Consider the following 27,815-nt stretch of genomic DNA (forward strand, 5'->3'; position numbering starts at 1 on the left):
AGGAATAAACAGATATTTCCTTAATGAGAAAAGAAGTATCTAACAAAAACTAAGAGTCAACATTATCCGTAATGGTGATAAACTAGAAGCCTTTCCAAAAAACATCAAGGAAAAAATAAGTGTCAATTATCATTATTTACTATTCAATATACTTGTCAGAAATGCTAGCAACAGTGATAAGACAAAAAATAGAAACTAAGGGAATAAGCATAAACAAAGAGGAAAGAAAACTATTGTTTTTAGCAGATAATATGGTGGTTTGCTTAAAGGAAATTCAAGAGATAGCTACAAACATTTGTAACAAACACTTCAGCAAAATTTCTGGATATAAAAAAACCTATAATAATCATTATAACATTTCTTTATATTACCCACATAATTTAACAGGAAGAGATATACAGGCAAATTCCACTTAACTACATAAATAATTGAAGAAATATTAATTGCTTATGGGTAGGCTGAGCCAATATAATAAAAATGATACAACTGCTTAAATTAATTTACTTATTTGGTGCCATAACAATCAAATTACTTAAGGATTACTTTATAGATAGAAAAAAATAAAATTAATCTAGAGGAACATATTATCAAGAATCTCAAGGGAAATCATGAAAACAGTGGAAAGGAAAGGGGCCTAGCCATGCCAGATATCAAACTGTATTACAAAGCAATTTGGCTAAGAAATAGAGAAGTTGATCAGTGGAATAGATTGAATATACGACATACAACAGCAAACAGGCTCAATAATTAGAGAAATGAAAATTAAAACAGCTGTGAGATTCTACTTTCTTATTCATTAGATTGGCAAAGTTGGTGGGAGTGGGGGAAGGAAGATGACAAATGCTGGAGGGGCTGTGGGAAAACAGCTACATTAATGTATTATTGGTAAATTAAACATAGTAGGTACTTTAAAAATGCTTGTTGGTGAAGCTGTGAACTGCTCCAAGTCCATTATGAAAGCAATTTGGAATGATGTCCAAAAGTGATTAATCCATGCATACCCTTTGACCCAGTGATACCACCTCTAAGGCTGTGCCCCAAAGAGATCACGGAAAGAGGAAAGGATTCATATGTGCAAAAATATTTCTAACAGCTCTTTTTGCAGTGCAAAGAATTAGAAACTGGGAGGAGGGGGATGTCTATCAACTGGGGAATGGCTGAACAAATTATAGACTTTTAAAGGCTATAATTTTTTAAAATCATATTAACTGACCCTTTCCTGCATTTCCAATCTTCTACCTTGCTCCCCTCCACATACTCTTAGATCCAATAATATTGGCCTCCTTGCTAATCTATGAACATGATACTCTTATCTCCCAACTCAGAGTTTTTACTGGCTACCCCTCATGTCTGGAAGTCTCCTTCATCTCTGCCTTGTGGATTCCTTCAAGTCTCAGCTACAATCTCAATTTCTGCAATAAACCCTTCCTAGTCCTCCTTAATCTTAGTGCCTTCCTTCTAAGACTATCCCCAATTTATCCTATATAGATAGAGGAGATTTTTATACATAGTTCTTTGCATGTTTTCTCTCCCATTAGACTGTGAGCTCCTTGAGAGAATGGACTGTCTCTTTCCTCTCTTTCTATTCCTAGTCCTTAGCACTGAACCTGGTACATAGTTGGTACTCAACATTTATTGACTGACAAAATATCCACATGTAAAATATCCAATAGAGAACTTCCTCAGTACACATGGAAATGCACATCAGATTCTGGCGGCATCACAAAATTTTCTACCACATTGCAGGGTTTGATTCATTGTAAGTTATTCATCTCTTTCTGCTTATACTCTCTCCCATATATCCACTTTGATCGGGTTAAAGATTAACTCAATTCGATACCATGAGGTGAGAGCAGGATTTTTTGTTGTTGTTTGATTCCCCCCACCCCTTTCTTTGTATCCCTAGTGCATAGGGCAGTGCCTGATTCATGGTAGGTTTTTGGTTTGGGTTTTGGTTTTGTTTGTTTGTTGTTGTTTTTTGCAGGGCAATGAGGGTTAAGTGATTTGCCCAGGGTCACACAGCTAGTTAAGTGTCAAGCATCTGAGGATGGATTTGAATTCAGGTCCTCCTGAATCTGGGGTTGGGGCTTTATCCACTGCAGCACCACCTAGCTGCCCCCTCGTGGTAGGTTTTTAATAAATTCCAATTGACTAATAGACTGATTAGAATACTATTATGCTTTAAGAAATGACGAAGATGGTTTCAGAAAAATCTAAGAGGGTTTAAATGGACCGATAAAAAAGAGAAGTGAGCAGAATGAGGAAAACAATTTATACAGTAACAAGAGTATCATTTAGACAAATAATTTTGAAAGATTCAGGAAGTTCTGACCAACAGAATGACCAACCGTAATTGCAGAGGACTCATAATGAAACATGCCACCTACCTCCTGACAGAGAAGTAATGGACTCAAAATGAAAAATGAAATGTATTTTTCTGGACGTGGCCAGTGTGGGAATTTGTTTTGCTTGACTACATATGTTGGTAACAGGTTTTATTTTTCTTTCTTTTTCAGTGGGGGTGAGGGAGGTGGGAGAAAGAAAAGGCAGATTTTCATTGATTGAACAAAATAAAATATAATTTAAAAAAAGTAAGCAACTTATTACCAGAGCTTCAAATGTATGATGCTAAGTAACTTATTTCATACCTCTAGATCTGTTTCCCCAATTATAAAATTAAAAGGTTGGACTATGATCTATAAGAAGCAGTAGTGTACAGTGGAAAGAGCACCACTGGCTTCAGTCAGAGCCAGTCACATATGAGCTGTTCGAGCTAAGGCAAGTCACTTAATCTCTCTGAGCCTCATTTTCCTCATCTGTAAAACAAGGAGATTAGAATAGAGAGTCTCTAATGTCCCTTCGAGCTCTACATATATGATGTTGTGTTCTCTAAATTTCTTTCAGCCACTAAGTCCTGTGATCCTGATAGTAACAGAGTGAGTGGTTTTTGGTTTTTGTTTTTTAATCTTTCATGGAAAACTCAGTGTTGTGATTTTCATATTTCTGTACCTGCACCCTAAAGCCCCTAGGAAGTAAACTATCTTAGGTTTTTATAGATGTGTATCTATATAGAGGTGGCATTGTGGACAGAGCACTGGGTTGGGAATCAGGAATATTCATCTTTGTGAATTCAAATCTGGTCTCAGATACTTATTTGTGTGACCCTGGGCAAGGTACTTAACTCTGTTTACTTTACCTCCTCATCTATAAAAATGAGCTGGACAAGAAAATGGCAAGTTATTCCAGTATCTTTGCCAAGAAAACCCAAAATGAGGTCATGAAGAGTAGGACACAATTGAACTGAACTTAGCAATATATGTATATCTATATATACATATGTTATAAGTATACTGATACAAGCATACCTATAATATATACATATAAACAGAGATATACACACATGTTACTTTATGTGCAGATGCTATTTTTAAAACAGTGTAAATGCTTATGTATGTTTTACATATTGAACATTGTGTGTCTATCCAGTTAATTGAACAGAAACAACAAAAACTTTATAAAGAAATGGGATTTTCCTTTTACTTAAAACTGTTTTTCAGTTCCTTTTCTGAACATAAGAACAAACTTCATTTCTTTTGGGGGGGGGGCGGGCAAAGAGGGTTAAGTGACTTACCCATGGTCACACAACTAGTAAGTGTTAAGTGTCTGAGGCCAAATTTGAACCCAGGTCCTCCTGAATTCAGGGCCAGTACTTTATCCACGGTGCCAGCTAGCTGCCCAAGAACAAACTTCAGATAAATGCTATAATGTAGGAAAGCTACCATCCCTGGGGTTATTAATAAATGGGCTAATATTTGTGAGGAAGGAAAGCTATATAAATAAAGACACTTTGGTTTTTTGTGCTAGTAAAAGGTCCTCAAATTCTATTTCTACTTTAGACTACTGGTGCATGTCACAACCTCCTCCCCTACAGGTCCTGGCTTAAGATACACTTATAAAGAGGTTAATGACTGGACCAAGCTCACCGTGACAAAGGTTAGCAATCAAAAGGAGTGACAGTTTCTTTGGTACAGCCTCTTCTTTCCATTTCCCTAAAAGCATTGGTCTTAGAACAGGAAGTATGACTTGAGGGAAAGTGCATTGTAAAGCAAGTCAAGAAAATCTGAATTGAAAGCATGATGAGATTATGCAGTCCTAATAAGCTTAGAGGTCCCACTGTGGTTTCTTGCCCAGGAAAGTTAGAAAATTGAACTACAGTAAAAATATGATACAGAAGTATATTGACTCCAGCCCTAGGGAGTCATTTAGCCTGGGGAGCTAGGTTTGAGTATATACCCCCAACTGTTGGAAGAGGAGATCTTCCCAGAAATTGGTAGAAAGTGTGGGAGACCCATTAGGGAGTCAGTGGAATAGCCTGGGGTTTTCTCTTCAGTCCATCCACCATGTGCTTCACTGGTCTTTGCTAAACCTTATAGATGGAAAGGTCCTTTGGGACAATGACAATCTTTTTTTCCTTTTTTTTTTCTTTGTTAATTTCAGGGTCTGGTACATAGCAGGCATTTAATAAATGCTTGTTGAATTGAAGCCAACTGACAGGCCCATCTTAACCCTGAAGGCCTCATCCACAATTGTGATTACAAACAGGGGACAAGGAGGGGACAAGGTCACTTTTAGTATGCAGTGGCCTAGAAGGCTATTGTCCAGAAGGGAAGAAACAGGAGCTAACACACACACACACACACACACACACACACACACACACACACACACACACACACACACACACACACACAGACATTTCACCATGCCAACATCAGTAAGGCAGCAAGGGGAGGGATAGCGCACAAGATTATTGGTTTGACCAGAGGTGGCTGAGTCAGACTAAGGCCTGGCAGGCAGTGAGAGTAAACACCAGCAGCTGCATTAAAAATATTAAGCATTGGGAACTGGATTGATGCAGACAGATGGTTAACTTTCCCCACCGCTCTGCATTTTCACTTCCTTATCTGGTCCGGATTTTCAGCATGGATTCCTGGTTTCTTGCAGCTGGTCTTTCTACTCATTTAGGGACCACGGATATTACTACTTCAATTTCTTGTTCACAGTTGCTGTTTTTATGCCTCAGATCTGCTTCCTCTGTCCCAAGTAGACACTGCCTTCCTCTCCCAACGTCTCCCCTAATCTGCCTATTCACTGGCTACCTGTCAGTGCTGTTTTAGTAGGATGTGGTAACTTTCATCCCTCAAGTGTCTGTGATAGATTCTGTCATTGATATTTTTCAATTCACCAAAGATAGGCTCATAGGGCATAGACTTGGAGAAGAAAAGCACCTTAATAGGTTGTTTACTCCAGGGTTTCTTAAACTTTTTCCACTCGTGACCCCTTTTCGCCCAAGAAATTTTTACGGGACCCTGGGTATTTTAGTATATAAAATAGGTATACATAACCTTTTACTGTTTTCTTGGAAGGGATATTGGAATGGTTTGCCATCTCCTTCTCCAGCTCATTTGACAGATGAGAAAACTGAGGAAAACAGGGTTAAGTGACTTACCATGGGTCACCTAGCTAGTAAGTATGTGAGGCTGGATTTGAATTCAGGAACATGATATTCCTGAGTCAAGGCCTGGCACTCCATCCACTGCACCACTTAGCTGTCTTGTGAAATACGTGATATTATGAGCTCTACTTTTCACATGAGTACACTGAGGCTGAAAGCAGCTAAGCTGAGGGTCACACAACTAGTAAATGCCTGAATCTGTCTACTCTTCCTAACTCTCAGTAATGCTGAAGGTGCCACCTACACTGGATGAGGCAATATTTACTTACCTGGGAGTTCCCTTTACTAAAGAAGGCACAGGTCCAATCCCTATCACTAAGATGGCCACCAAGAGGCAATCTAAGTCATGTTACTCCATTTCTATGCCATCTATTTGAAATTGTGTTTATGAGCGGAAGTATGGTTAGAGTGTAGAACCCAGAGTCTAGAAGACCACCGTTCCAATCTGACCCCTGATACTGGCTATGTGACCTCTCACAGAAAGGAAATCAGAGTTGGGAGAGACTTTTAAAGTCATCTAGCCCAACCCTCCCATTTCACAGAGGAATAGACTGAGGCCCAGAGAAGCTAAGGCCAAGGTTACACAGGGCAGTAGAGGCAGCATTTCAGATCAGGTTTTCTGCCTCCAGATTCATTGTTCTTTCCATCACACGACATTATGAGCTCACATATGCTAGCCTAGCTTGAAAGCACAGAAGGAAGGAATCTTTGGTTTGAGGGATGACATTTCTGCCAAATCTGACAGTTTTTCAAAGGAAAGGTTGGAGGAGTAAGCTAGAGTCCCTCTAACAAACCCAGTACAATCCAGGTAACACCTTGTCCAGGAAAACTTCAACTACACGTTCTGGACAACAGGTGAGGGAACATGAGGAAGGCAGGAGAGGAAACGTACCATTCCTTCCCTCCCTCCCTCCCTCCCTCCCTTTGATCCCACATGTATACCCATAAGAAGGGGTAGCCAAAAATAACTAATTGTGTTTATGGTCTGTGGCCTTTGCATCCTCAGTATTTTTGGTGAGGTGAAACAAAGTCAGTCTTGTACCTGACCCATATAGGACAATGATGAAGAAGATTGTGTAGGATAAACCTAGACATGTTAGCAAGTCAATGAGCATTTATTAAGCACCTACTATGCTTAGGCACTGTGCCAAGCCTTAGACAGATATATTCATTGATAGGTTTATCATATACTCATTGATTTTCCTAGAGTAAACCTAGATGGTGGGCAGCTTGGTAGCCCAGTGGATAGAGAGTTGCACCTGGAGTCTAGAAGACTCATAGAAGACTCATCTTCATAAGTTCAAATATGGTCTCAGACATTAATTAGCTGTGTGACCCTGGGCAAGTCACTTAACCCTCTTTGCCTTGGTTTCCTCATCTATAAAATGAACTGGAGAAGGAAATGGCAAAGCAATCTAGAATCTTTGCCAAGAAAACCACAAATAGGATCATGGAGAGTCGGAAATGATTGAAAAAGAATAAACAAAAACAAACTTTGGGTGTAGGCCTAAAGAGCTAAAGAGGGCTACTATGTTGAAGAAACCCTTTGAGATTAACCCTGGACCACTGTGGAGCCTGAGTTTCACAACCCATTGGACTGCACCATAACTTTTTGGTAACTGTTATTTATAGTTTTCCTTCATGCTTCATATTACTCTGGTTGTTCTACTCTCCTTTCTCAAATTTTCATGTATACACTCACCCATTTACACAATGTATCCCTCCCCTAGCAGAATGTAAGCTCCTGCACAGTGGATAGAGCACTGGCCCTGGAGTCAGGAGGACCTGAGTTCAAAGCCAGCCTCAGACACTTAACACTTACTAGCTGTGTGACCTTAGGCAAGTCACTTCACCCCAATTGCCTCATCAAAAAAAAAAAATCCAAAAAAAAAGAATGTAGGAACTATTTTTTCATTTTGTTTTCATATTATCATTGCCTAGTAGAGTACCTTGCACACAGCAAGTGCTTAATAAATGCATATTAACGTGAATTGGATTACCAGGACTGTGAAAAGCCATCACTGCTTCATTCCTCTGCCATGTGAGAATATTATTACCAGCCCCACTCCCCCCACCCCCCCCCCACCCCCAGTAATAATAATCTCACAACCACAGACAACTTCAATTCCTCCTAACAAAAAGTAAATACAACGAACTTTTATTGAGCACCCACTATGTGTAATGCAATATGCTAGGCTTAGGAGGATATAAAGATTGATAAACTATAGCATTAAAGGCATTTATTAAGCATCTACCATGTGCCAGACACTGTGCTATGCAATTTATAAATATTATCTTATTTGATTCTCACCATAACGCTGCAAGGTGAAGGCTATTATTTTAATCGTGATTTCACAGTAGAGGAAGCTAAGGTAGATTTGCCCAGGGTCACACAGCTAGTAAATGTCCAAGGCTGGATTTGAACTTAGATCTTCCTGACTCAGGCTCAGCACTCTATCCTCTGAATCGCTTAGCTACCTCAGGGAGCTTCCATTAGAGTTCAAAGGAATCAATGATTACTTCTGGCTAGGGATCCAGGAAAACTCCATGGAAGAGATGGAAACCTAAATAAACTTTAAAGGATGGGGAGCATTTCCTTAAAGGGAGATGGTAGGGGAAGGCATTCCAAGAGCAAAGAAGGTTGTGAGCCAAGTCACAAAGGTAAGAAATGCAAGGACATGTTTGAAGAATATTAAGCAAGTTATATTGACAAGAACATAGGATACACCATACTAAATATTTTTTTTTTTTGCCATTGGTCATGGTTTGGTCCTACCATTTATTTCTATTAAATGGACTCTATTCTGGTCTCCCCTTCATTGTCTTGGATAAAACTCCCATTAGACTGTCAACTCCTTGAGACTAAGGATTGGCTTTTACCTTTCTTGGTATCCCCAGCTTTTAGCATAGCACCTGTCACATAGTAAGCATTTGTTGAATGACTTCCCATAAAACAATTCTCTACTTACTAATAAAGAACTTAGTAACAAAATCTACAATACCCAAGGATTTTGTGTTCAGTTTCCAACCTGTTTCTCATACATACCATACTACTGAGAAAGAGATAAGCACTAAAATGACCACAGCGCCTATGGATCCCAATCCAACACCCATCATCTGGGGCAAAGTGAGAGATGAATCTGAAAGACAAAGACACAAACTCAGTTAGAGCAGCAACTTAATACATCAAAATCCAGCATGTTTCTCAAATGACTCAGGATAAGGAATTCACTTATAGATGAGAAAGAAGTTCAAGGCAAGGTTCCTACTCTCAAGAAACTTGTTATCTAACAGAGGAGGCAACAAATAGTGATATTATTTTGTTTGTTTTGTTTTCACTTTTGCAACAAACATTTATTTTATTTTTTCCAGTTACATGTAAGGGTAGTTTTCAACATTCAATTTTATAAAATTTAGAGTTCCAAATTTTTCTCCCTCCCTCCCTTTCCTCTCCCCTCCACAAGATCACAACCAGGTTATATATGTACAATCCACAAGTGTTCTTTTTATCAGTTCTTTCTATGGGGGTGAATAGTAAGCTTCCTCATTAGACCCTTGGGATTGTCTTGGATCATTGCATTGCTGAGAGTAGTTAAGTCATTCACAATTGCTCATTGAACAATACTGCTGTCACTATGCACAATGTCCTCCCAGCTCTGCTCACTTCACTATACATCAGTTCATGAGTCTTTCCAGGTTTTTCTGGGATCATCCAGTTTATCATTTCCTATAGCACAAGACCATTCCACCACAATCATATAGCACAGCTTCTTCCATCATTCCTCAATTGATGGACATTCCCTTGATTCTTAATTCTTAGCCACCACAAAGAGTTGCTATAAATATTTTTTGTACAATTTCCCCCCCTTTTCTCTTTTTCATGATTACTATTGTTAACTTTTTCCCTTCCATCCTATTCCCTTCCCCATGATATTTATTCTATTATCCATCTTCTTTCATCCTATCACTTTTTGAAAGGGATTTGCTTCTGTCTGTCCCCTCCCCCACTCTGCCCTTCCTTCTTTTGCCCCTCTCTCTTTATCCCCTTCCCCTCCTATTTCCCTGCAGGGTTAGAGAGATTACTCTACCCAATTGAGTGTGTATGTTATTCTCTCCTTGAGCCAATTCCAATGATATTGAGGTCTTTGAGCCAATTCTGATGAGTGTTAGGCTCATTTACTGCCCAGATCAAATAGATTACTCCACCCAGTTGGGTATCTGTGTCTGTTAGTCCCTCCTTGAGGAAACTCTGAAGAGTTTAAGGTCTTTGAGCCTTTTCTGATGAGTGTAAAATTCATTTACTGCCCTGCTCCTCTCCCATCTCTTCCCCCACTCCATAAGCCTTTTCCTGTTTCTTTCAAGTAGGATTTTACCTCTGCCCTTCCCCCTCCCCCAGTGCATTCCCCTCACCCCTCAATTAAACCCTAAAGATGTCATCACAAGGCAGCTAGGTGGCACAGTGGACAAAGCATCCACCCTCTACCTGATGTAGGAGGAAAAAAGGGGTTAATAGAAAAACCTAAGGCCCAAGCTTTAATTCAGATATTAGCTCCAAAAGGGAGTTAGACCCCAGTTAATGGATAACTTACAAGTCAGCATATTAGGTTCTTGTACCCACAGAAATCAGTGGGAACAGAGGGAGAGAGGCCATGATGACCTTAGTCTAAATGATGAGGGTATAGAGATTCTAATGAAAAATGGAGATATTTTGAAACTAGCCACGGGAATCAGAAAGAGACATGCACAGAAAAGGCCAAATTTGTCCCCAGATTCACCTTATGACATATAAACCCCCAAAACACACCTCCTTGGGCATCTAGGTGGCGCAGTGGATAAAGCACCAGCCCTGGATTCAGGAGTACCTGAGTTCAAATCCGGCCTCAGACACTTGACACTTACTAGCTGTGTGACCCTGGGCAAGTCACAACCCCCATTGCCCCGCCAAAAAAAACAAAAAACAAAAAACAAAACACACACCTCCGCTAGAAAAGGTACCCACCTTGGGGGTTGACTTAGGACCCCAGGAACTCCAAATTAGGATAGGCCCTCCCCTGTACCTCCCCAAGATGGAGATTATTATAATGAGACTGATAATCAGTTTATCCATACTATAAATATAACTGTCTTTCCTTATTTGAGAGATACCTTTCCAATATTCTGGTTCCCTCCTTGTGAGCACCCACAGTATTTCAATAAAACTTGGGAAACTGAGTTACTGAGACTTGTAATTCTTTTGGGACGACTCACGATCAATTTGACCCCAAATTTCTGCCCACATCAGACCCAGGGGGATCCCAGCCCAAAACCATCCTCAGACACAAGACAATCACCCACTGCACGACCCCAGGTATGTCCCTCAACTCCAATTTTTTTTATGGTTCTCTAGGGTCTTGTATTTGAAAGTCAAATTTGCCATTCGGTTGAGGTCTTTTCATCACCAATACCTGAAAGTCCTCTTTTTCATTAAATTACCATTTTTTCCTCTGAAAGATTATGCTCAGTTTTGCTGAGTAGTTGATTCTTGGTTGTAATCCCAATTCCTTTGCCCTCTGTCATATCATATTCCATGCCCTCTGGTCCTTTAATGTAGGAGCTACTATATCTTGTGCTATCCTGACTGAGGCTCCACAGTACTTGAATGCTTTCTTTTTGGCAGCTTGCAATGTTTTCTCCTTTACCTGAGAGCTCTGGAATTTGGCTATAATATTCCTAGTAGTTTTCCTTTTGGGATCTCTTTCAGGAAGTGATCCGTAGATTCTTTCAACTTCTCTTTTACCTTCTGCTTCTAGAATATCAGGGCATTTTCCCCTGACAATTTCTTGGAAGATGATGTCTAAGCTCTTTCCTTGATCATGGTTTTCAGATAGACCACTGATTTTCAAATTATCTCTCCTGGACCTATTTTCCAGGTCAGCAGTTTTTCCCAGAAGATATTTCACATTGTCCTCTATTTTTTTAATTCATTTGGATTTGCTTTATTGTGTCTTGGTTTCTCATAAAGTCACTGGCTGGGGCAGCCAGGTGATGCAGTGGATAGAGCACTGGCCCTGGAGTCAGGAGTACCTGAGTTCAAAACCTACCTCAGACACTTAATACTTACTAGCTGTGTGACCCTGGGCAAGTCACTTGACCCCAATTGCCTCACTAAAAAATAAATAAATAAATAGATTAATTAATTAAGAAGTTAAGAAGTAAATAAATAAATAAAATAAAGTCACTGGCTTCCATTTGTTCAATCCTAATTCTTAGGAAATTATTTTCATCACAGAGCTTTTCCATTTGACTTTTCAAGCTGTTGACATTTTTTCTCATGTCTTTCCTGCATCACCCTCATTTCTCCTTCCATTTTTTCCTCTACCTCTCTAACTTTATCTTCAAAGTTCTTTTTGACTGCCTTTATGGCATGAGACCAATTAATATTTTTCTTGGAAGCTTTAGATAGAGGGGCCCTGACATTGACATCTTCTTCTGAGGGTATACCTCGATCTTCCTTGTCACTAAAGAAACTTTCTGTGGTCCTCACCTTTCTCTGTCTGCTCATCTTGCCTTTCTTTTACTTGACTTTTAGCTCCTTAAAGTAGGGTACTGCTTCCAGGCTGCAGTATCCCAAGCTTCAGAAAGTCCCAGGTGGTATGATTTAAGGAAGATCAGGTTCTTCACTTGCCTGGCCTGTTCCCTGGTCAGTAGATGACCCCAGACCAACTTCTTAATCAACCAGCTTTGTGTGCTGTGGTTGTCAGCTCTGATGAGCCTGTGCCCCTTCCCAACCTGGGCCACTGCTACTCGAGCCTAACTCCTGGTTCTCAGCAGGAGTGAAAAAGCCTAGTTATGCCTCAGCACCAGCATAGACCCCTGTAGTCTCCCCCCTGCCAAGGGCTCAGCCCTCTCACCAGATTGTGAGCTTAGTTCCAGACGACACTGGTACTTCAGCTGATTTAGAGGCTATGCGAGTCTTCTTCTCTGGTGAGGCCTTCCTGGGACTGGATCTGTGTCAGGGTGACTGTGGGGTTGGGCTCCACTCCTGTCTCAGCACAGCAGCTCCCTCCTTCTTACCTTCCAAGCCGTTCTTGGTTAGTAGATGACTTCAGCACATTCTTCTGTAGGTTTTGCTGCTCTAGGCATTGTCCTATGGCATTATTTGGATTTTTTTTTTTGGAGTAATCGTGTCATGAGTTCTGGAATCTGTAGTTCTAAGGAGAATCAGCTGTGCAGCATCTCCTGGTTCAGTCTGAAGGTCAACCACCACCAGCTCCTCTCTCCGAGACTATTTTTAAAATACAAACTTGTATCTTCAAATAATCTTTCAAAGTTTCATCTTGGGATATAAATGCTCCAATATTGCCAACATGATTAAAATATTTATTGGAGAACTCCTTTGGGAATTGTCCTAAGTATTATAGCTATCTTTATTTGTCCCCCTATAAAAGTATAAGACCCTTGAACATAGGAATAATGCCTTATCTATATTCTGTATCTCCCTTAGGACCTATTATAGAGCTCTCCATGCAGTAGGTGCTTAATAAAAGTAGTGTATGTTGCATATTCTCCTCACGATGGCAGACTAAGAGGAAATAGAACATCCCATCTCTCTCACAACTCTAGCAACAAAAATAGAAAATTAGAATGAAAAATGATCAAGCAACTACAGTAAATGCATTTAGTTAGCCTACATCTGTCTATATATACTATAAATGATGGTTAGCCAAAAATGCCCACCCTGGAAGTCCCTAGACAGTGCACAGCAGCCTCCTAGCACATGGACCAAGGGCAATCCAGGGACTATACTCTAAAAGTCGTGAAACTGCTCTTATCCTATGACCCAGAGATACTAAAAAATCTGTATATCAAAGTGATCAAAGATAGAGGAAAAAAGACTCATAAGTACAAACACATTTAAAGCAGCTTTTTTTCTTATAGCAAAGAACTGGAAACAATGGGAGTACAGACTAATTGGGAAATGGTTAAATAAGAATTATCATATATAAATGTTTATTAAGTGCCTATTATGTGCCAGTCAAAGTGTTTTTCTACAAGACCAATAACTATGAGATTGAACCACTAAGCTGTCTTCAGGATGCATTTAGTTTGGAGAGATTTCAAGAATTATACCAATTTTGTAGTTTTTCTTTGTTAACTTATCACATAGTCACATGTTAGGATCATACAAGACTTCTTGCAAGTTCAACCAAAGAAATGACTGTTTTGTCTTTTTGTCCCCAATACCTAGTGCAATGACTTTGAGCAAAGCAGCAACTTAATAAATTCCTGTTCCAACCATCAACCAATCCAACAACAGCCAAAGCCCTAGATATATAACATTAAATGAAGCATTAAAATGGAAGACGTATGCTCTCCAAAGGTGTTACTAATGATCTGGATGATGTTCTACATAAGGTCCAAATATATTCTCTACATGTACTGATTGCATCATGTCTGCTAATTAACCATAGGGCTTCTTTAATAAGATACATGATTATTAAGAAGAACAACCTACAGGGGCAGCTAGATGGCGCAGTGGATAGAGCACCGGCCCTGGAATCAGGAGTACCTGAGTTCAAATCCGGCCTCAGACACTTAACACTTACTAGCTGTGTGACCCTGGGCAAGTCACTTAACCCCAGTTGCCTCACTAAAAAAGAAAGAAAGAAAGAATATCCTAACCACCCACATAGGAAAAATCAAATGTATGCACATGACTTTCCAGATTATGATATATCTGATGGTCAGTCCTTTGACTTAGTCCAACAACATATATATTTGCTACAGGTGCTACAAATATTAGATAGTCTACAACTGGGTCCAGAAGTGATGTTGAAGAAGAGGGTAGCATCGATTAAATTTGAGGAAATGCAAAGTGCTCTTAACAATCCCTAATTGCTCTCTATTGTTAAAATCCCTCTTTTCAAGATAACTGTTTTCCTGGCAATGCTCTAAGGAATTTAGAAGAACATATTTCAGGCTCTGAAGTAAATATTTGATAGTCATATATATAGACATGATAGCTAAGTCAGCGAGAGTAAATGCATTCTGAGTGACTAGATAGATGTTCAAGAGAAGAGGCTAGGATGTGAACAGTGACAGTCTTGGAGAATACTCACAGTTAAATGTTAAGAAGAATGGTCAGCAGAGGATCATAGGCTTAAGGCTAAAACAGTCCTAACAGGTCATCAAGACCAACCTCTTCATTTTACAAATGAGGAATCTGAGGCCCAGAAATGTGAGTTGATTTGCCCAATGTCATACATGTGATAAGTAACATAGCAGGGACATTAATTAGGGACCTCAGGCTCCAGAACTGGTGCTGTCTCCATGGCACCACACTGCCTCAAATGAAAAAGATTAATAATTAGAAAGGTAAGAAGAAGGCTTAGATAATGCAGAAACCAAGAAAGGAGAGACATTCGAGAAGTGCGGGGTAGCCAATGGTGCATAAACTCTACACAAAGGTGATTACCAAAATCATCTTTGTGTTTGATTAGAATGAAATCATTGACTATGGGAGGTAAATATCAAGGGGAAGAATCTTGGATCTGAAATAACTGCAGAAGCCATTTCATCCAACTCATACCTGTAGAAGAACTGCTCTTCAGGGGCAGCTAGGTGGTGCAGTGGATAAAGCACTGGCCCTGGATTCAGGAGAACCTGAGTTCAAATCCGGTCTCAGACACTTGACAGATACTAGCTGTGTGACCCTGGACAAATCACTTAACCCTCACTGCTCTGAGAGAGAGGAGGGGGAGCGCTTCAGCATTGTTCCATATCATGGGCATAGTAATAGAAACAACAAGCTGAATAAGACAGGGGGCAGCTAGGTGGCACAGTGGATAAAGCACTGGCCATGGATTCAGGAGGACCTGAGTTCAAATCCAGCTTCAGACACTTGACACTTATTAGCTGTGTGACCCTGAGCAAGTCACTTAACTCTCACTGACCTGCCAAAAAAAAAGACTGTTCTTCAATATAACTTACACTTATGTAATCATCCAAATTTTTTTCCCTGGCTTCCTTCAAGACTTTGCTCAAATGCTACCTTCTGAAAGAGCCTGTTCTGATCCCCAGTCATTGTTAGTTCTTTCCTCTCAGATTATCTTCTGTTTATACTGTATTTATCTTCTATGTAGCTATTTACATACCGTCTCCTTCATTAGACTATAAGCTCCTTGAGGAGGGAAAATTTACCTTTTTTGTATCCCCAGTGCTTGGTACCATGCTTCATATCTAGTAGGCACTTAATGAATGTTTGCTGACACTGGTTGCAGATCTCCAGTGATAGACAACCTACTCCCTCCCAAAACAGCTCATTCTACTTTTGAATAGCTCTAACTTTTAGGAAGTTTTTCCTTATATCAATGCAGAATTTCCCTCTGCAACTTCCATACATGGTTTTTACTTATGTCCTTTGTTGCCAAGCAGAACAAGCCTAATCTCTCTTCTATGTAATAGTCCCTCAGATACTGGAAGAATGTTTATTTCCCTCCTAATCTTCTGTTCTCCAGGTTAAACATCCCAAGATCCTTCAAGCAGTTCTCACATGATACAATGTAAACATCCTTTATCATTCTCACCAGACTCCTCTAGATGATCTCACTTGTCACTGTTTGATTGAATGTATGCACCATTTTTGTTGTTTCTCTTGTCTTCTGTGTGTCCATTTCAGAGAGTCTACTTAGTTTTCAGCCTCTGATCAGGAATATTTATAAGTTCTCTATTTCATTAAAGATCCATTTTCCCCCTATGGAATTATACTCAGTTTTTCTGAACAGGTTGCTTTTGTTTATAAGGCTCTATCTTTTGTCTTTTGAAGTATCATATACCAAACTCTCCGCTTTTATTGTGGCAGATACCAAATCTTGCATGATCCTGACTAGGAATTCTTGGTACATGAACATTACCTTTTTGGCTTGCAGTATCTGGATTTTGACCAGAATGTTCCTAGGAGTTTTCATTTTGAATTTCTTTCAGAACATGATGAATGGATTCTTTTTATTTTTACTTTTCATCTGGTTTTAAGAAATCTAAGTAGTTTTAAATTTATGACTTCTTGGAATATAGTACCCAAGAACTTTTTTGCAGGGGGAGGTTATTTTTAGGTTGACTAAAGATTCTTAGATTTAGCTTTCCCTGGGAAATACAATCATAAGCAATCATAACTGTGAAAAGGATGGAGGGAAATACAGTTAGCAATCATAACTGTGAAAAAAAATTTGAAGCAAATGTCTCTGAAATAAACCTCATTTCTCAAACATATAGAGAACTGAGTCAAGTTTATAGAAATCTGTATTTATAGAAATGAAAACCATTTCCCAATTGATAAATGAACTAAAGATATGAACAGTTTTCAGATGAAATAATCAAAGCTATAAAGAGCTTTCATAGAGATATGTATCATATAGATATATTTCACATTGATATGAAAAATGCTCTAAATCACTATTGATTGGCGAAATGTAAACTAAAACACTTCTAAGCTACTACCTCATACCTATTAGATCGACTAATAGGACAGAAAAGGAAAATGACAAACATTGGAGGGAATGTAGGAAAAAGAAGACATTAACGCACTGTTGGTTGAGTTGTAAACTGATTCAACCATTCTGTAGAGCAATTTGAAATTTATGCCAAAGGGCTATAAAAGCATACATACCCTTTGACCTAGAAATACCACTACTCAGTCTGTATCCAAAAAGAAATAAAAAACAAAAAGGAAAAGGAAAAGGACATATATGTACAAAAATATTTATAGCAGCTCTTTTCTTGTGGCAAAGAATTGGAAACGGACAGGATGCCCATCAATTTGGGGATGGCTGAACAAATTGTGCTTTGTGACTGTGATGGAATACTATTGTAATATAAGAAATGATGAGCAGAATGCTCTCAGAAAAACCTGAAAAGACTTACATAAGCTGAAGAAAAGTGAAATAGACTGTGTACAAAGTAACAGCAATATTGTAAGATAATAGGCTATGAATGACTTAGTTATTTTCAGCAATACAATGATCCAAGACAACTCTGAAACACTTATGATGAAAAATTTATCCATCCCCAGACAGAGAACTGATGATGTCTGAAAACAGATTGAAGCATACTTTTTAACTTTCTTTATTTTTCTTGAGGGTTTTTTTTGGGGGGGTCTATGTTTCCTTTCACAACATGACTAATATGGAAATATGTTTTACATGACTACACATGTATAACCTATATCCAATTGCTTGCCTTCTCAAAGCGGGAAGGGTGGGAAGGGAGAGAATTTGGAATTCAAAGTTTAAAAAGTGAATGTTTAGGGGCAGCTAGATGGCGCAGTGGATAGAGCACCGGCCCTGGAGTCAGGAGTACCTGAGTTCAAATCCGGCCTCAGACACTTAACACTTACTAGCTGTGTGACCCTGGGCAAGTCACTTAACCCCAACTGCCTCACTAAAAAAAAAAAAAAGCGAATGTTTAAAATTGTTTTTACATGTAATTGGGGAAAAAATAAAATACTAAACATAAAAAAGAATATCTCTCCTTGACTTGTTTTCCAGGTCAGTTTTTTTAATATTTTTATTTTATTTTTAATATATTCTGTTGTTTCATTGAGTCATTTTCTGTTTGGATTATTCTAGTTTTCAGAAGTCCAATTCTTGAGTAAGGGTTATTATCATCTCCTATAGTATTAATTCTTCTTGCCACTTTTCCTCCCTAGCTCTTCCATTTTGTATCTCATTTCATCTCTTCTGGGAACTCTTGTAGTTTATGTCTCTAGGACATTACTTTTCTGAGGTTCTGCTTTAACTTGTTAAGGAGCAACTTTCTTCTTTTGGGTTTACTTACTCTTTGCGCTCCTCTTAATCCAAGGTATTTCTTCATTGTGTTCGGCATTTTCTTCCATTAATTCATATCTTGAGCTTCAGTTTCTGGATTGAAGATTTGTTCTTAGATCAAACTATACTCCCATATAGCTAGATGGTGTATGTGGGCTCTACTTTATACTGAGGTCAGTGGCAAAGACTAAACTCCACCTACTAGAGGAAGGTCTGGCCTTGTCCCCAACTGTGGCTTGAATCCAGTCCTGGATATTTGGTTGAGCATGATTTATCTGGATGCTAAGTTAGGTGTGGCTACCTGGATGCTGATCTGGTCCTGTGTCCTACTGTGAATGGGCCCTTGGCCCACCAACATTGGTTCCTTGTCTAGCCCTGTCTCCTGTGTCAGATTAGAATGGGGCTATACCTCTGCCCTGGTTCAGCCCTATGTCCTGACATGGACCCCTCAGTATCACCACACTGGACAGTGGGGCTGACCCTATCTCCTGCCTCAGAACCCCTGGGTTGTCACCCACTCGGTAATAGTTTAGCCTTGTCTCCTGCCTCAGACAGAGTTTCTGGGTTACCCAAGCTGGAGGCTGCCAGGACAGGGCTTCCTGCACTGGGCAATACTCTAAATCTCCGTCTTGCTAAGGGACCACACTGTCTCACACTTCACCTTCCACCTATCACAAACTGTTTCTGCTCTACACTTCCCCAAGATTCTGGAAGTCCTTTTGGGTAGTCCTATAATGGATGGAGGAGTTACAGCTGATCCTTTCTGGTTTTCTTCATCCTGCTTCTTTCTGACACATTTCTGGATCTTTGCTAGGGTGTTTGTGGGAGATCTGGGGTCTTGTAGACCTAATGCTGTACCATTTTCCCATATTTCCCAACAGCAGAAGATTGCTTAAGGATTATTATCTCAGGCTAACTCCTGGGAAATTCATGGTCATAAGCTAAACAAGTCAACTTTCACTTTATTCATGGAATGATCATTATATGGTTTAGTTGATAATCCAGTAAACATTTTAAAATCCAGTAAACACTTTAAAAAAACATTGTGGCAATACTGAGGGATCCCAGTCCCATGCAAGTCAGGACATAAGGCTAGTCTTATCTAATACCACAAACATTCATGTAACGAAGCTGAACCCCAGCACCACCAACAATATTTCAGCAAGGTCCATATTCACAACTCTACTCAAGTAGGAGGTTCATGGCAAAAGACTTTTCTGATGGTTTACATGATTACATTGGTCTCAGGTAGCTGTGATGCAATTTGGAAGAAGCAAAGTAATCCTTCTTAATGACACCCCTGAAATGCTCTAAGATCATAAACTGTGGAGCTATTTATAGTCAAGTGTCTGCCAAAGAGAGAGCCGAAAAAGTGGAAATCAATAGCCCAGTGACTTAAGGAACTAGTGAAAATGATAGTGCCTCTCCTGTTGGAACCTGGATCTCTTAAACACCTGGGAGAAAACCTATCTTGAATGGAATCAACTTGCTACGAATGTCTCAAATCCAATTTAATTTCCAAGCTGCACCTGCGTCTCTCATGGGACCACCCCCCTCCTCCTTCCCCTTGCCTTGGCTAGGTTTCTAATATCTTGGCTAATAGCAATTAAAAGGAGTCTAGAAATGTCAAGGGACTCTTTGCAGTACCTCTGAAAGAAAAGCATTTCCAAGCTAAGCAACTGAATAACAAACATCATGAGAAGTCATCTCTAATAAAGAGCCCTTGAAACACCTGGGCCCCCAAATAGCACCAAAACAGGAAGAAACTCATATGACAGATTCTATTTCATTTAGTGGTTTTAAAACATTTAGCAAAACAAAAGATCTGGTCCCTTTTAGAAACGAAGCTGTAAAATTGAGAAATCATTCACCCCCCCGATGGAGCTTTAAGTGAGCAAGTGAGTTAGAAATTAGTGAAAAATTCAGGGACTTTCCATGTATCCATTTGGAGGGGAATTCAGAAAAGCTTGGAGGTCTGTGCATCTGTATCATGTAGTCCTCACAAAGATAAACTAGAGCCCATTGGTATTAGTATTTGGAAAGTGGTTGGAAGGGTTTTTTTTGTGTTTTGTTTTGTTTTGTTTTGTTTGCACAGGGCAATAAGAGTTAAGTGACTTTTCCAGGGTCACACAGCTAGTAAGTGTCAGGTGCTTTATCCACTGCACCACCTAGTTGTTCCCAGTAGAAAGGTGGTGGTGGTGGTGGTTCTTCTTCTTCTTCTTTGGTTGGTCAATGAGGGTTAAGTGACTTGCCCAAGGTCACACAGCTAGTAAGTGTCAAGTGTCTAAGGCCACATTTGAACTCAGGTCCTCCTGATTCCAGTAGAAAGGTTCCTAAGGAGATGATTAGCATCCTTCTGAATTTATAGGGAGACAAGTGGAAGAGCACAGAGAGAACAGGGACCATGTAAAGGACCAGGAGCATCCTAAGAGTTTGCAGAGAGACAACAGCCTTTCTCTAGGTATAAAGGAAAGCAATGTTTACTTAAGCTGAGTTTATAAGCAGTTAGGAACCACTAAAAGTACTTTAATTAGTACACAGGAGTTGCTATTTTTATTTACCCTTCTAGCTGATAGATTATTTTGATTGTGAAAAGAAAACGGAAATAATTTTTTCTTCTGATTTTTTTTTGGTGGTAAAATGTTTATAATTGGGTAGTGAGAGGAAAAGGTGGTGTTCTGAAAAATTATGGGTTGGATACAATAGAAAGTTTACATGAAAGATAATTTTTTCAGACTATATTTCATCCCCAGTCCAACAAAGTCCAGACTCTGGGAAAGCTGTTTGTGATGCTTTGATGAGACTTCAGGCTTTGCTCCTCATCACATTCTCTAGGACTTGAGTCAATCAATAAGCATTTGTCAAGTGCCTACTATGTGCCAAGCACTGGTGAAGCAAAAAGAGGCAAAACAAAGTCCCTGTCCCCAAGGACCTCAAAATCTAATGGGAGAGACAACAAACAAATATATCCAAACAGGCTAGATACTGGATTGATAGAAAATAATTAATGGAGAAAAGGCACTAGAATTAAAAGGGATTTAAGATGGCTTCTTGTAGAAGACAGGATGTGAGTTGGGGCTTAGAGGAAGCCAGGGAAACCAGGAGGCAGAGTTGAGGAGGGAGGTCATTCCAAGCTTGGGGACAGCCAGAGAGAATGCTCAGAGCTGAGAGATGGAGTGTCTTGTTCATGGAACAGCCAGGAGGCCAGTGTTGCTGGATGAGGAAGGGGGTACCACAGGGTTGTTCAATGAAGTATTCTCCTCCTAGCCAAAAGCATCATGGACCCATAGTTTTGGCTGTACCATAGAGAAGCAGCACATCATTATGGGAAAGTCAGGATACGCATTTTTCTTTTTCTTTTTTTTTTTTGAAATGTGAGCGTGCCTCCTTTATTTTTTTTATATATAAAGTATTTTATTTTTTCCATTACATGTAAAGATAGTTCTCAACTTTTGTTTATACAAGCTTTACAATTTCAGATTTTTCTCCCTCCCTCCCCTCCCTTCCCCCTCCCCTAGACAGCAGGTAATCTGATATAGGTTATATCTATATATCTATATACATATACATATAGATATATATCTATATACACACATATATATACACATAATAACATTAATCCTATTTCTTCATTAGTCCTGTTATAAGAGGAAAAAATCAGAGCAATGATGAAAAACCTCAAAATAGGAAAAAAAAAAACCAACAGCACCAAAAACAAAAGAAATAGTATGGTTCATTCAGCATCTATACTCCACAGTTCTTTTTTTTTTTTCTTGGATTTGGAGATCCTCTTCCATCATGAGTTCACTGGAACTCTTCTGTACCATTGCATTGGTGAGAAGAATATAGTCCATCACAGTAGATCAACACACAAAGTTGATGATACTGTGTACAATGTTCTTCTGGTTCTGCTCATCTCACTCATCATCAGCCTCCTCCTGCTCATCATTTCTTACAGCACAATAGTATTCCATTGAGGATACACATTTTTCAATGAAGTCTTCAGTCCTTGGCTGCAAGCCAACCATGGGCATATGTGGATACAAATCCATGGCCGCCTTGGATCCCCACATGACAACTGCCCCAGAAATCATTTATTAGGGCTTACTTGGGAGAAGTAGCAGCATATAATAGGAAAGAGCACTGGAGTAGGAGTCAGAAAAAATCCTTCCAATTCTTTCTGTACCATTTATTATCTGTGTGACTATGAGCAAAGTCTCCTTATCCCTCTGCTCATTCTTTTCTATTTGTTAAAATTAAAAAATAATAATAGTAATAGCATTTGTACAACCTAACTCAAGGTTTTTGTGAAGCTTAAGTGAGGTAATGGAGTAAAGTATTTTGAAACTCCTTAAAGTCTATATAAATTGAAGGGATTACTTTTAAAAATTAATCAAAATATGTCCAATTTCCTAAATATAAGGGAATGAAAGTTTATTTATCCAAGGTATAGTTCTAATTATGAGAAAAAAAACAGGTGCTGAGTTGTCTGCCGTAAGAGTTTATTTATCTGAGGCATAGGTTTGCTTAAAGTTACAAGATAAACAGTCACTTAAGATTTACTCAGAGTTTTGCAGCAGCAGTTACTTATTGTACATGTGAGAAGGCAAGGAACATTGAAGTGAATGGGGGAGGACGCAATATTCTTCAGTGATTTTGATATGAATAATTGGACAATTTATAAGTCAATAATAGGAGAAATACAAACACTAGAGTTTTTCTGTGATTATAGGGCAAATGTAAGTTACCTGATCATTAAAAAAAAAAAAAACATGGGAATTTGGTTATTAAGCTAAAGCAAAGGTGGAGTCATTCCCAGAGAGGAGCCAGAGTCTAAACCCAAAAAGATTGTTGTCCTTCATTCTCAAAGATGACCATGGCATTGGGAGAGGATGTCATAACTTGTAGTGAATTGGGTTTAAGTGAGGGAGGGCTGTGCAAAGTCACCAATCTCATTCTCTCCTCCAGAGTCATCTGGGTCCAGTGGCAAAATATACATCAGGATGACTGGAGATGGCCCCAGATGTTTGAGGCAATTAGGGTTAAGTGACTTGCCCAAGGTCACACAGCTACTAAGTATCTGAGATGAGATATAAACTTAGGTCCCCCCAACTTCAGGGCCAGTGCTCTATGCACTGTACCACCTAGTGCCCTACCCAAAAAGATAAAAGAAAGATGAAATGGCAGAATTTAGAATTGTGTTATAGAGAGGTCATGATGTTACTGAGAATAGGTTTGACTGAGCAAAAATGACAGCTTGGAAGCAAAACATTGGAGATATTACCCAGCAGATCAACTAGTTTGACAAAGACATGCTCAATGAAGTGTTAGAAAAACACAGCATGGACCACTTCAGCTTAGCAGTGGAAGCATCTGCTCAACAGAAAGGTTATGTTCATCAAGAACATTTTATTAGCAGCCTGAGAAAAAAGGGAACATGGATGTTTGCAGTCCTGAGTTGTGAGTTACCGTATCACATAGAAGTTCCTCATGTTTATGGTTATATAAATGTGTGCCCACTTTCCCCCATTCACAGTACAATGGCAGGAGAGTATGACCCAGTTTATGTATAAACTTTGATGTATTTATTATTCATTTACCGGTCATATGAATACTTGTGATATTATTGTTGCTTTCATCTTACTGTTAAGTAAATGGTTGTATTTGAGGTTGAAATGTGTCATCAGTTATGAGTGACTGGTTTTTCATAGATGGAAGCTATTGAAATGAACTAGGATGAAGGATTTGGGTGGGGTGCTGAGCTAATTAAAAATACAAGACAGCTTCTAGCTAGCTGTCTCTTCCTTCAACTTTCTTGTATGACAAGTAGTACTCTGTCATTAGATTTCCCATAAAATGATAAAGGAAAAAGAAGTATAAATGGGGGAAGCTAGCTGGCACAGTGGATAAAGCACTAGCCTTGATTCAGGAGGACTTGAGTTCAAATTTGGCTTCAGATACTTTACACTTACTGTGTGACCCTGGGCAAGTCACTTAACCCTCATTTCTCTGCAAAAATAAAATAAAATAAAATAAAATGATGGAGGGATGAGTGGTATTCTTCCCTCCCCCCATCCCAATTCTGAGGCTTCTCCCTAAAGCATGATCTCAAATAGGCAAATCTAGTTCCCTGGCTGCCTTTTCCTCTTTGTGGTTCCTTTTTTAAACAGGGTCACCGAACATGATTCTCAAGATGTTTATATCCAAGGCATATCTGTTATTTCAAGAAGTTGGGAAGTCCTGGATACTGTGAGGAAAACCATCTATTGGCAAGGGAAGCTTCTGCGCTGGGCATGACAACTACAGACATGAGAAAGAACCCAAGCCCCCAGCCTGGTGAGTCAGAAGACACAGACTTTGAGGGAGATAGTGCAGAGCCAAGGTGAAATTTAAATGCCTAATCACTAGCTGGCAAACTGCTTTGTGTTCTGATACAATTTAAGAATCAGCTTCCTCAACTGTCAAATGAGGATAATAATAGCACTTACCTCACAGGGTTGTTGTGAAGATCAGATGAGATGATATTTGTAAAATACTTGGCTATGTTGTTGTTTTTCAGTTGTATTCAACTTTGTGGCCCCATTTGAGGTTTTCTTGGCAAAGACACTGAAGTAGTTTGTCATTTCCTTCTCCAACTCATTTTACAGAGAAGGAAAGTGAGGTAAACAGGGTTAAGTGACTTGCCCAGGGTAATACAACTAGGAAGTATTTGAGGCCAGATTTGAATTCAGGTCTTCCTGACTCCAGGCCTGGTGCTCTATCCACTGCACCACCTACCTGCCCAAAGTGCTATATATGTTAGTTGTTATCATCATCAATCAATCAATCAATCAATACCAGCTAACATTATTTTTCCTTTTATCAGCCTAAGTCCTCCTCATATCGCTCTGACTTAGGTGCATTAGGAATGATGAAGAAGGAAAATTACCATATGGAGCAGGTCAAGAAGCACAGCTTTGGGAGAGAATGTGTCAGTAATAATCATAAAATCTAAGCAAGGTTAGAGCAATGGAGAAAAATGGCATCATCTTAGAAGCAGGTAACAATAATACCCTGTCCAATTTATCTAATGCTTTGTAGCCTCTCCAGCTCTCTTCCCATCACAACCCTCAGGTAGATAGATAGCTTGAGTAACTTAAGGCATTAGAAAGAATGAAAGCTGAACTCCATCATAATCAAGAGATCAAACAGACCTCAAAGGACATCTGGTCCAACCCCCTCATTTTACAGAAGGGGATAAGGAAACTGTGACTTAGTTATTCACACTGACTCATTGTGTGACTTATTGAGACCCTGAACTCCAGCCTTCAGTTTTTCCAACTCTAAAGTGGGAATAAAAATGTAAGTACTACCTATAGGCATACTTTGAAGATATGAAGGTTATGTTCTAGACCACTGCAAGAAAGCAAGTCACATGAATTTTTTGTTTTCCCAGTGCATATAAATGTTACGTTTACATTATACTGTAGTCTATTAAGTGTGCAATAATATTATGTCTGAAAAACCAATGCACATGCCTTAATTAAAAATACTTTATTGCTAAAAAAAGCTAACCATCATCTGAGCCTTCAGCAAGTCATAATCTTTTTGCTGGTGGAGGGTCTTGCCTCAGTGTTGATGGCTTCTGACTGATCCGGGTGGTGGGTACTGAAGGTTCAGATAGTGTGGCAATCTCTTAAAATAAGACAACAATGAAGTTTGCTACATCAATTGACTCTTCCTTTCACTGAACACATAGAGGCCATTGGAAGGTTATTAATTGGTCTAATTTCAATATTGTGTCTCAGGGAATGAGGAGGCAGGAGGAGAGGGGGAGAGACAGGGAATGACCAGTCAATGGAACAGTCAGAGCACACACAATATTTAGTGTTATATGGGAGCAGTTCATGGCGTCCCAAAACAATTACAATGGTAACACTAAAGATCATTGATCACAGATCATCATACCAGATATAATAATAATGAAAAAGTTTGAAATATTGTGGGGATTATCAAAACTTGACATAGAGACATGATGTGAGCACATGCTGCTGGAAAAATGGTGCTGATAGATTTGCTCAACACAGAGTTGCCACAAACCTTCAATTTGATTTTTAAAAATACTATCTCTGAAGCACAATAAAACAAGGTATGCTTGTATTTCACAGGGTTGTTGTGGGGAAAATTTTGGTTATCTGCAAAGCACTATACAAATGTAGGCTATTACTGTTATAATCCTCAATTTTTCTATTATCAGACTCCTCCCTTTTTTTTTTTTTCTGAAGGCAATTGGGATTAAGTGACTTGCCCTGGGTCACACAGCTAGTAAATAAATGGATTTGAACTCAGATCTTCCTGACTCCAGGCCTGCTGCTCTATCCTCTGAGTCATCTAGCTGCCCCAATCGTCACTTTTCTAAAGCTAAGAGCAATTGAGGAACTTGTTAAGTCACATAAAGTTAAATAACAGAGCTATGACCTGAACTCCCATCTTTTGAATCTACATTCAATGGTTCTTTTTTCTATCACCTCATACTACATCATTTTCCAGCGGCACACTTTCCAGCATTAGGCAAAGACAAAAACTGGTCCAGAATTTGGCAAAGGGGATCCATTTTGGCCTTGGATTTCTTCAAGCTTTCTGATGAAATACTGCCCTGAAGTGGGCAGCTAAGACATTACTTAAAAAATAATTGGTCAACACCATAGATTTAGAGATAGAAGGGATTTTCAAGGTCATCTATCTAGTCCACCTTCCTCATTTTACAACTGAGGAAACTGAGGCCCAGAGAGGTTAATTAACTCCATAGGTTCATAGCATTAAAGGACTGTACAACTAAGTCATAAAGCTAGCACTACGAACCCAGGTTTTCAAATCTGGTTCTCATCCCACTGTACCAAGCTGCCTTCCTAACTCTTGTTAGGTCAAAGAAAGAGAGGTAAAGAAACAGTGATAAAAACAACAGTTGACAACTGGATAGCACTTTAAAATTGGGAAAGCACTTGACACATGCATCATCTCTTTCCATTGAACAAAAATATGCCACAAATCAGCTTGATGTCTTACATTTAAAAAAATAGTGGGATTGTCTTTGGAAGATATTCATCTTTTAGCTAATTTCCTTTTCTTCCACCAATATTCCTAGAAGGGCCCTGGATGGGTAAGTATATGCCAGACAGAACCAAGACAATTTCAAAGCTACCTAGAATTTTTTCTTTTTTCTTTTCTTTTTTTTTTTTTTTTGCGGGGCAATGAGGGTTAAGTGACTTGCCCAGGGTCACACAGCTAGTAAGTGTCAAGTGCCTAAGGTCTTATCTGAACTCAGGTCCTCCTGAATCCAGGGCCAGTGCTTTATCCACTGTGTCACCTAGCTGCCCCTGCCACCTATAATTTTCACAATAGACCAGTATGCCATAAATAAATAAATAAATAAATAAATAAATAAATATGACCAGCACATACAACTGCAATGTGTCATCCATTTCTTCAATAACTCGACATTTTAACATGCATTTATTGAT

General features: G+C 39.2%; 1 protein-coding gene across 1 annotated transcript in view; it reads right to left on the bottom strand.

Moving 5' to 3' along the window:
• SUSD1 (sushi domain containing 1) overlaps positions 1 to 27,815 on the bottom strand; it is a 341,419-nt gene that overhangs the window by 31,144 nt on the left and 282,460 nt on the right. Inside the window, exon 17 of the mRNA XM_043975620.1 lies at positions 8,562 to 8,655. Coding sequence (XP_043831555.1) covers positions 8,562 to 8,655 — 94 coding nt within the window. The remainder of the gene's footprint in view (positions 1 to 8,561; positions 8,656 to 27,815) is intronic.

The sequence above is a fragment of the Dromiciops gliroides genome, chromosome 1 (assembly GCF_019393635.1).
Source record: "Dromiciops gliroides isolate mDroGli1 chromosome 1, mDroGli1.pri, whole genome shotgun sequence".
NCBI classification, from domain to species: Eukaryota; Metazoa; Chordata; class Mammalia; order Microbiotheria; family Microbiotheriidae; genus Dromiciops; species Dromiciops gliroides.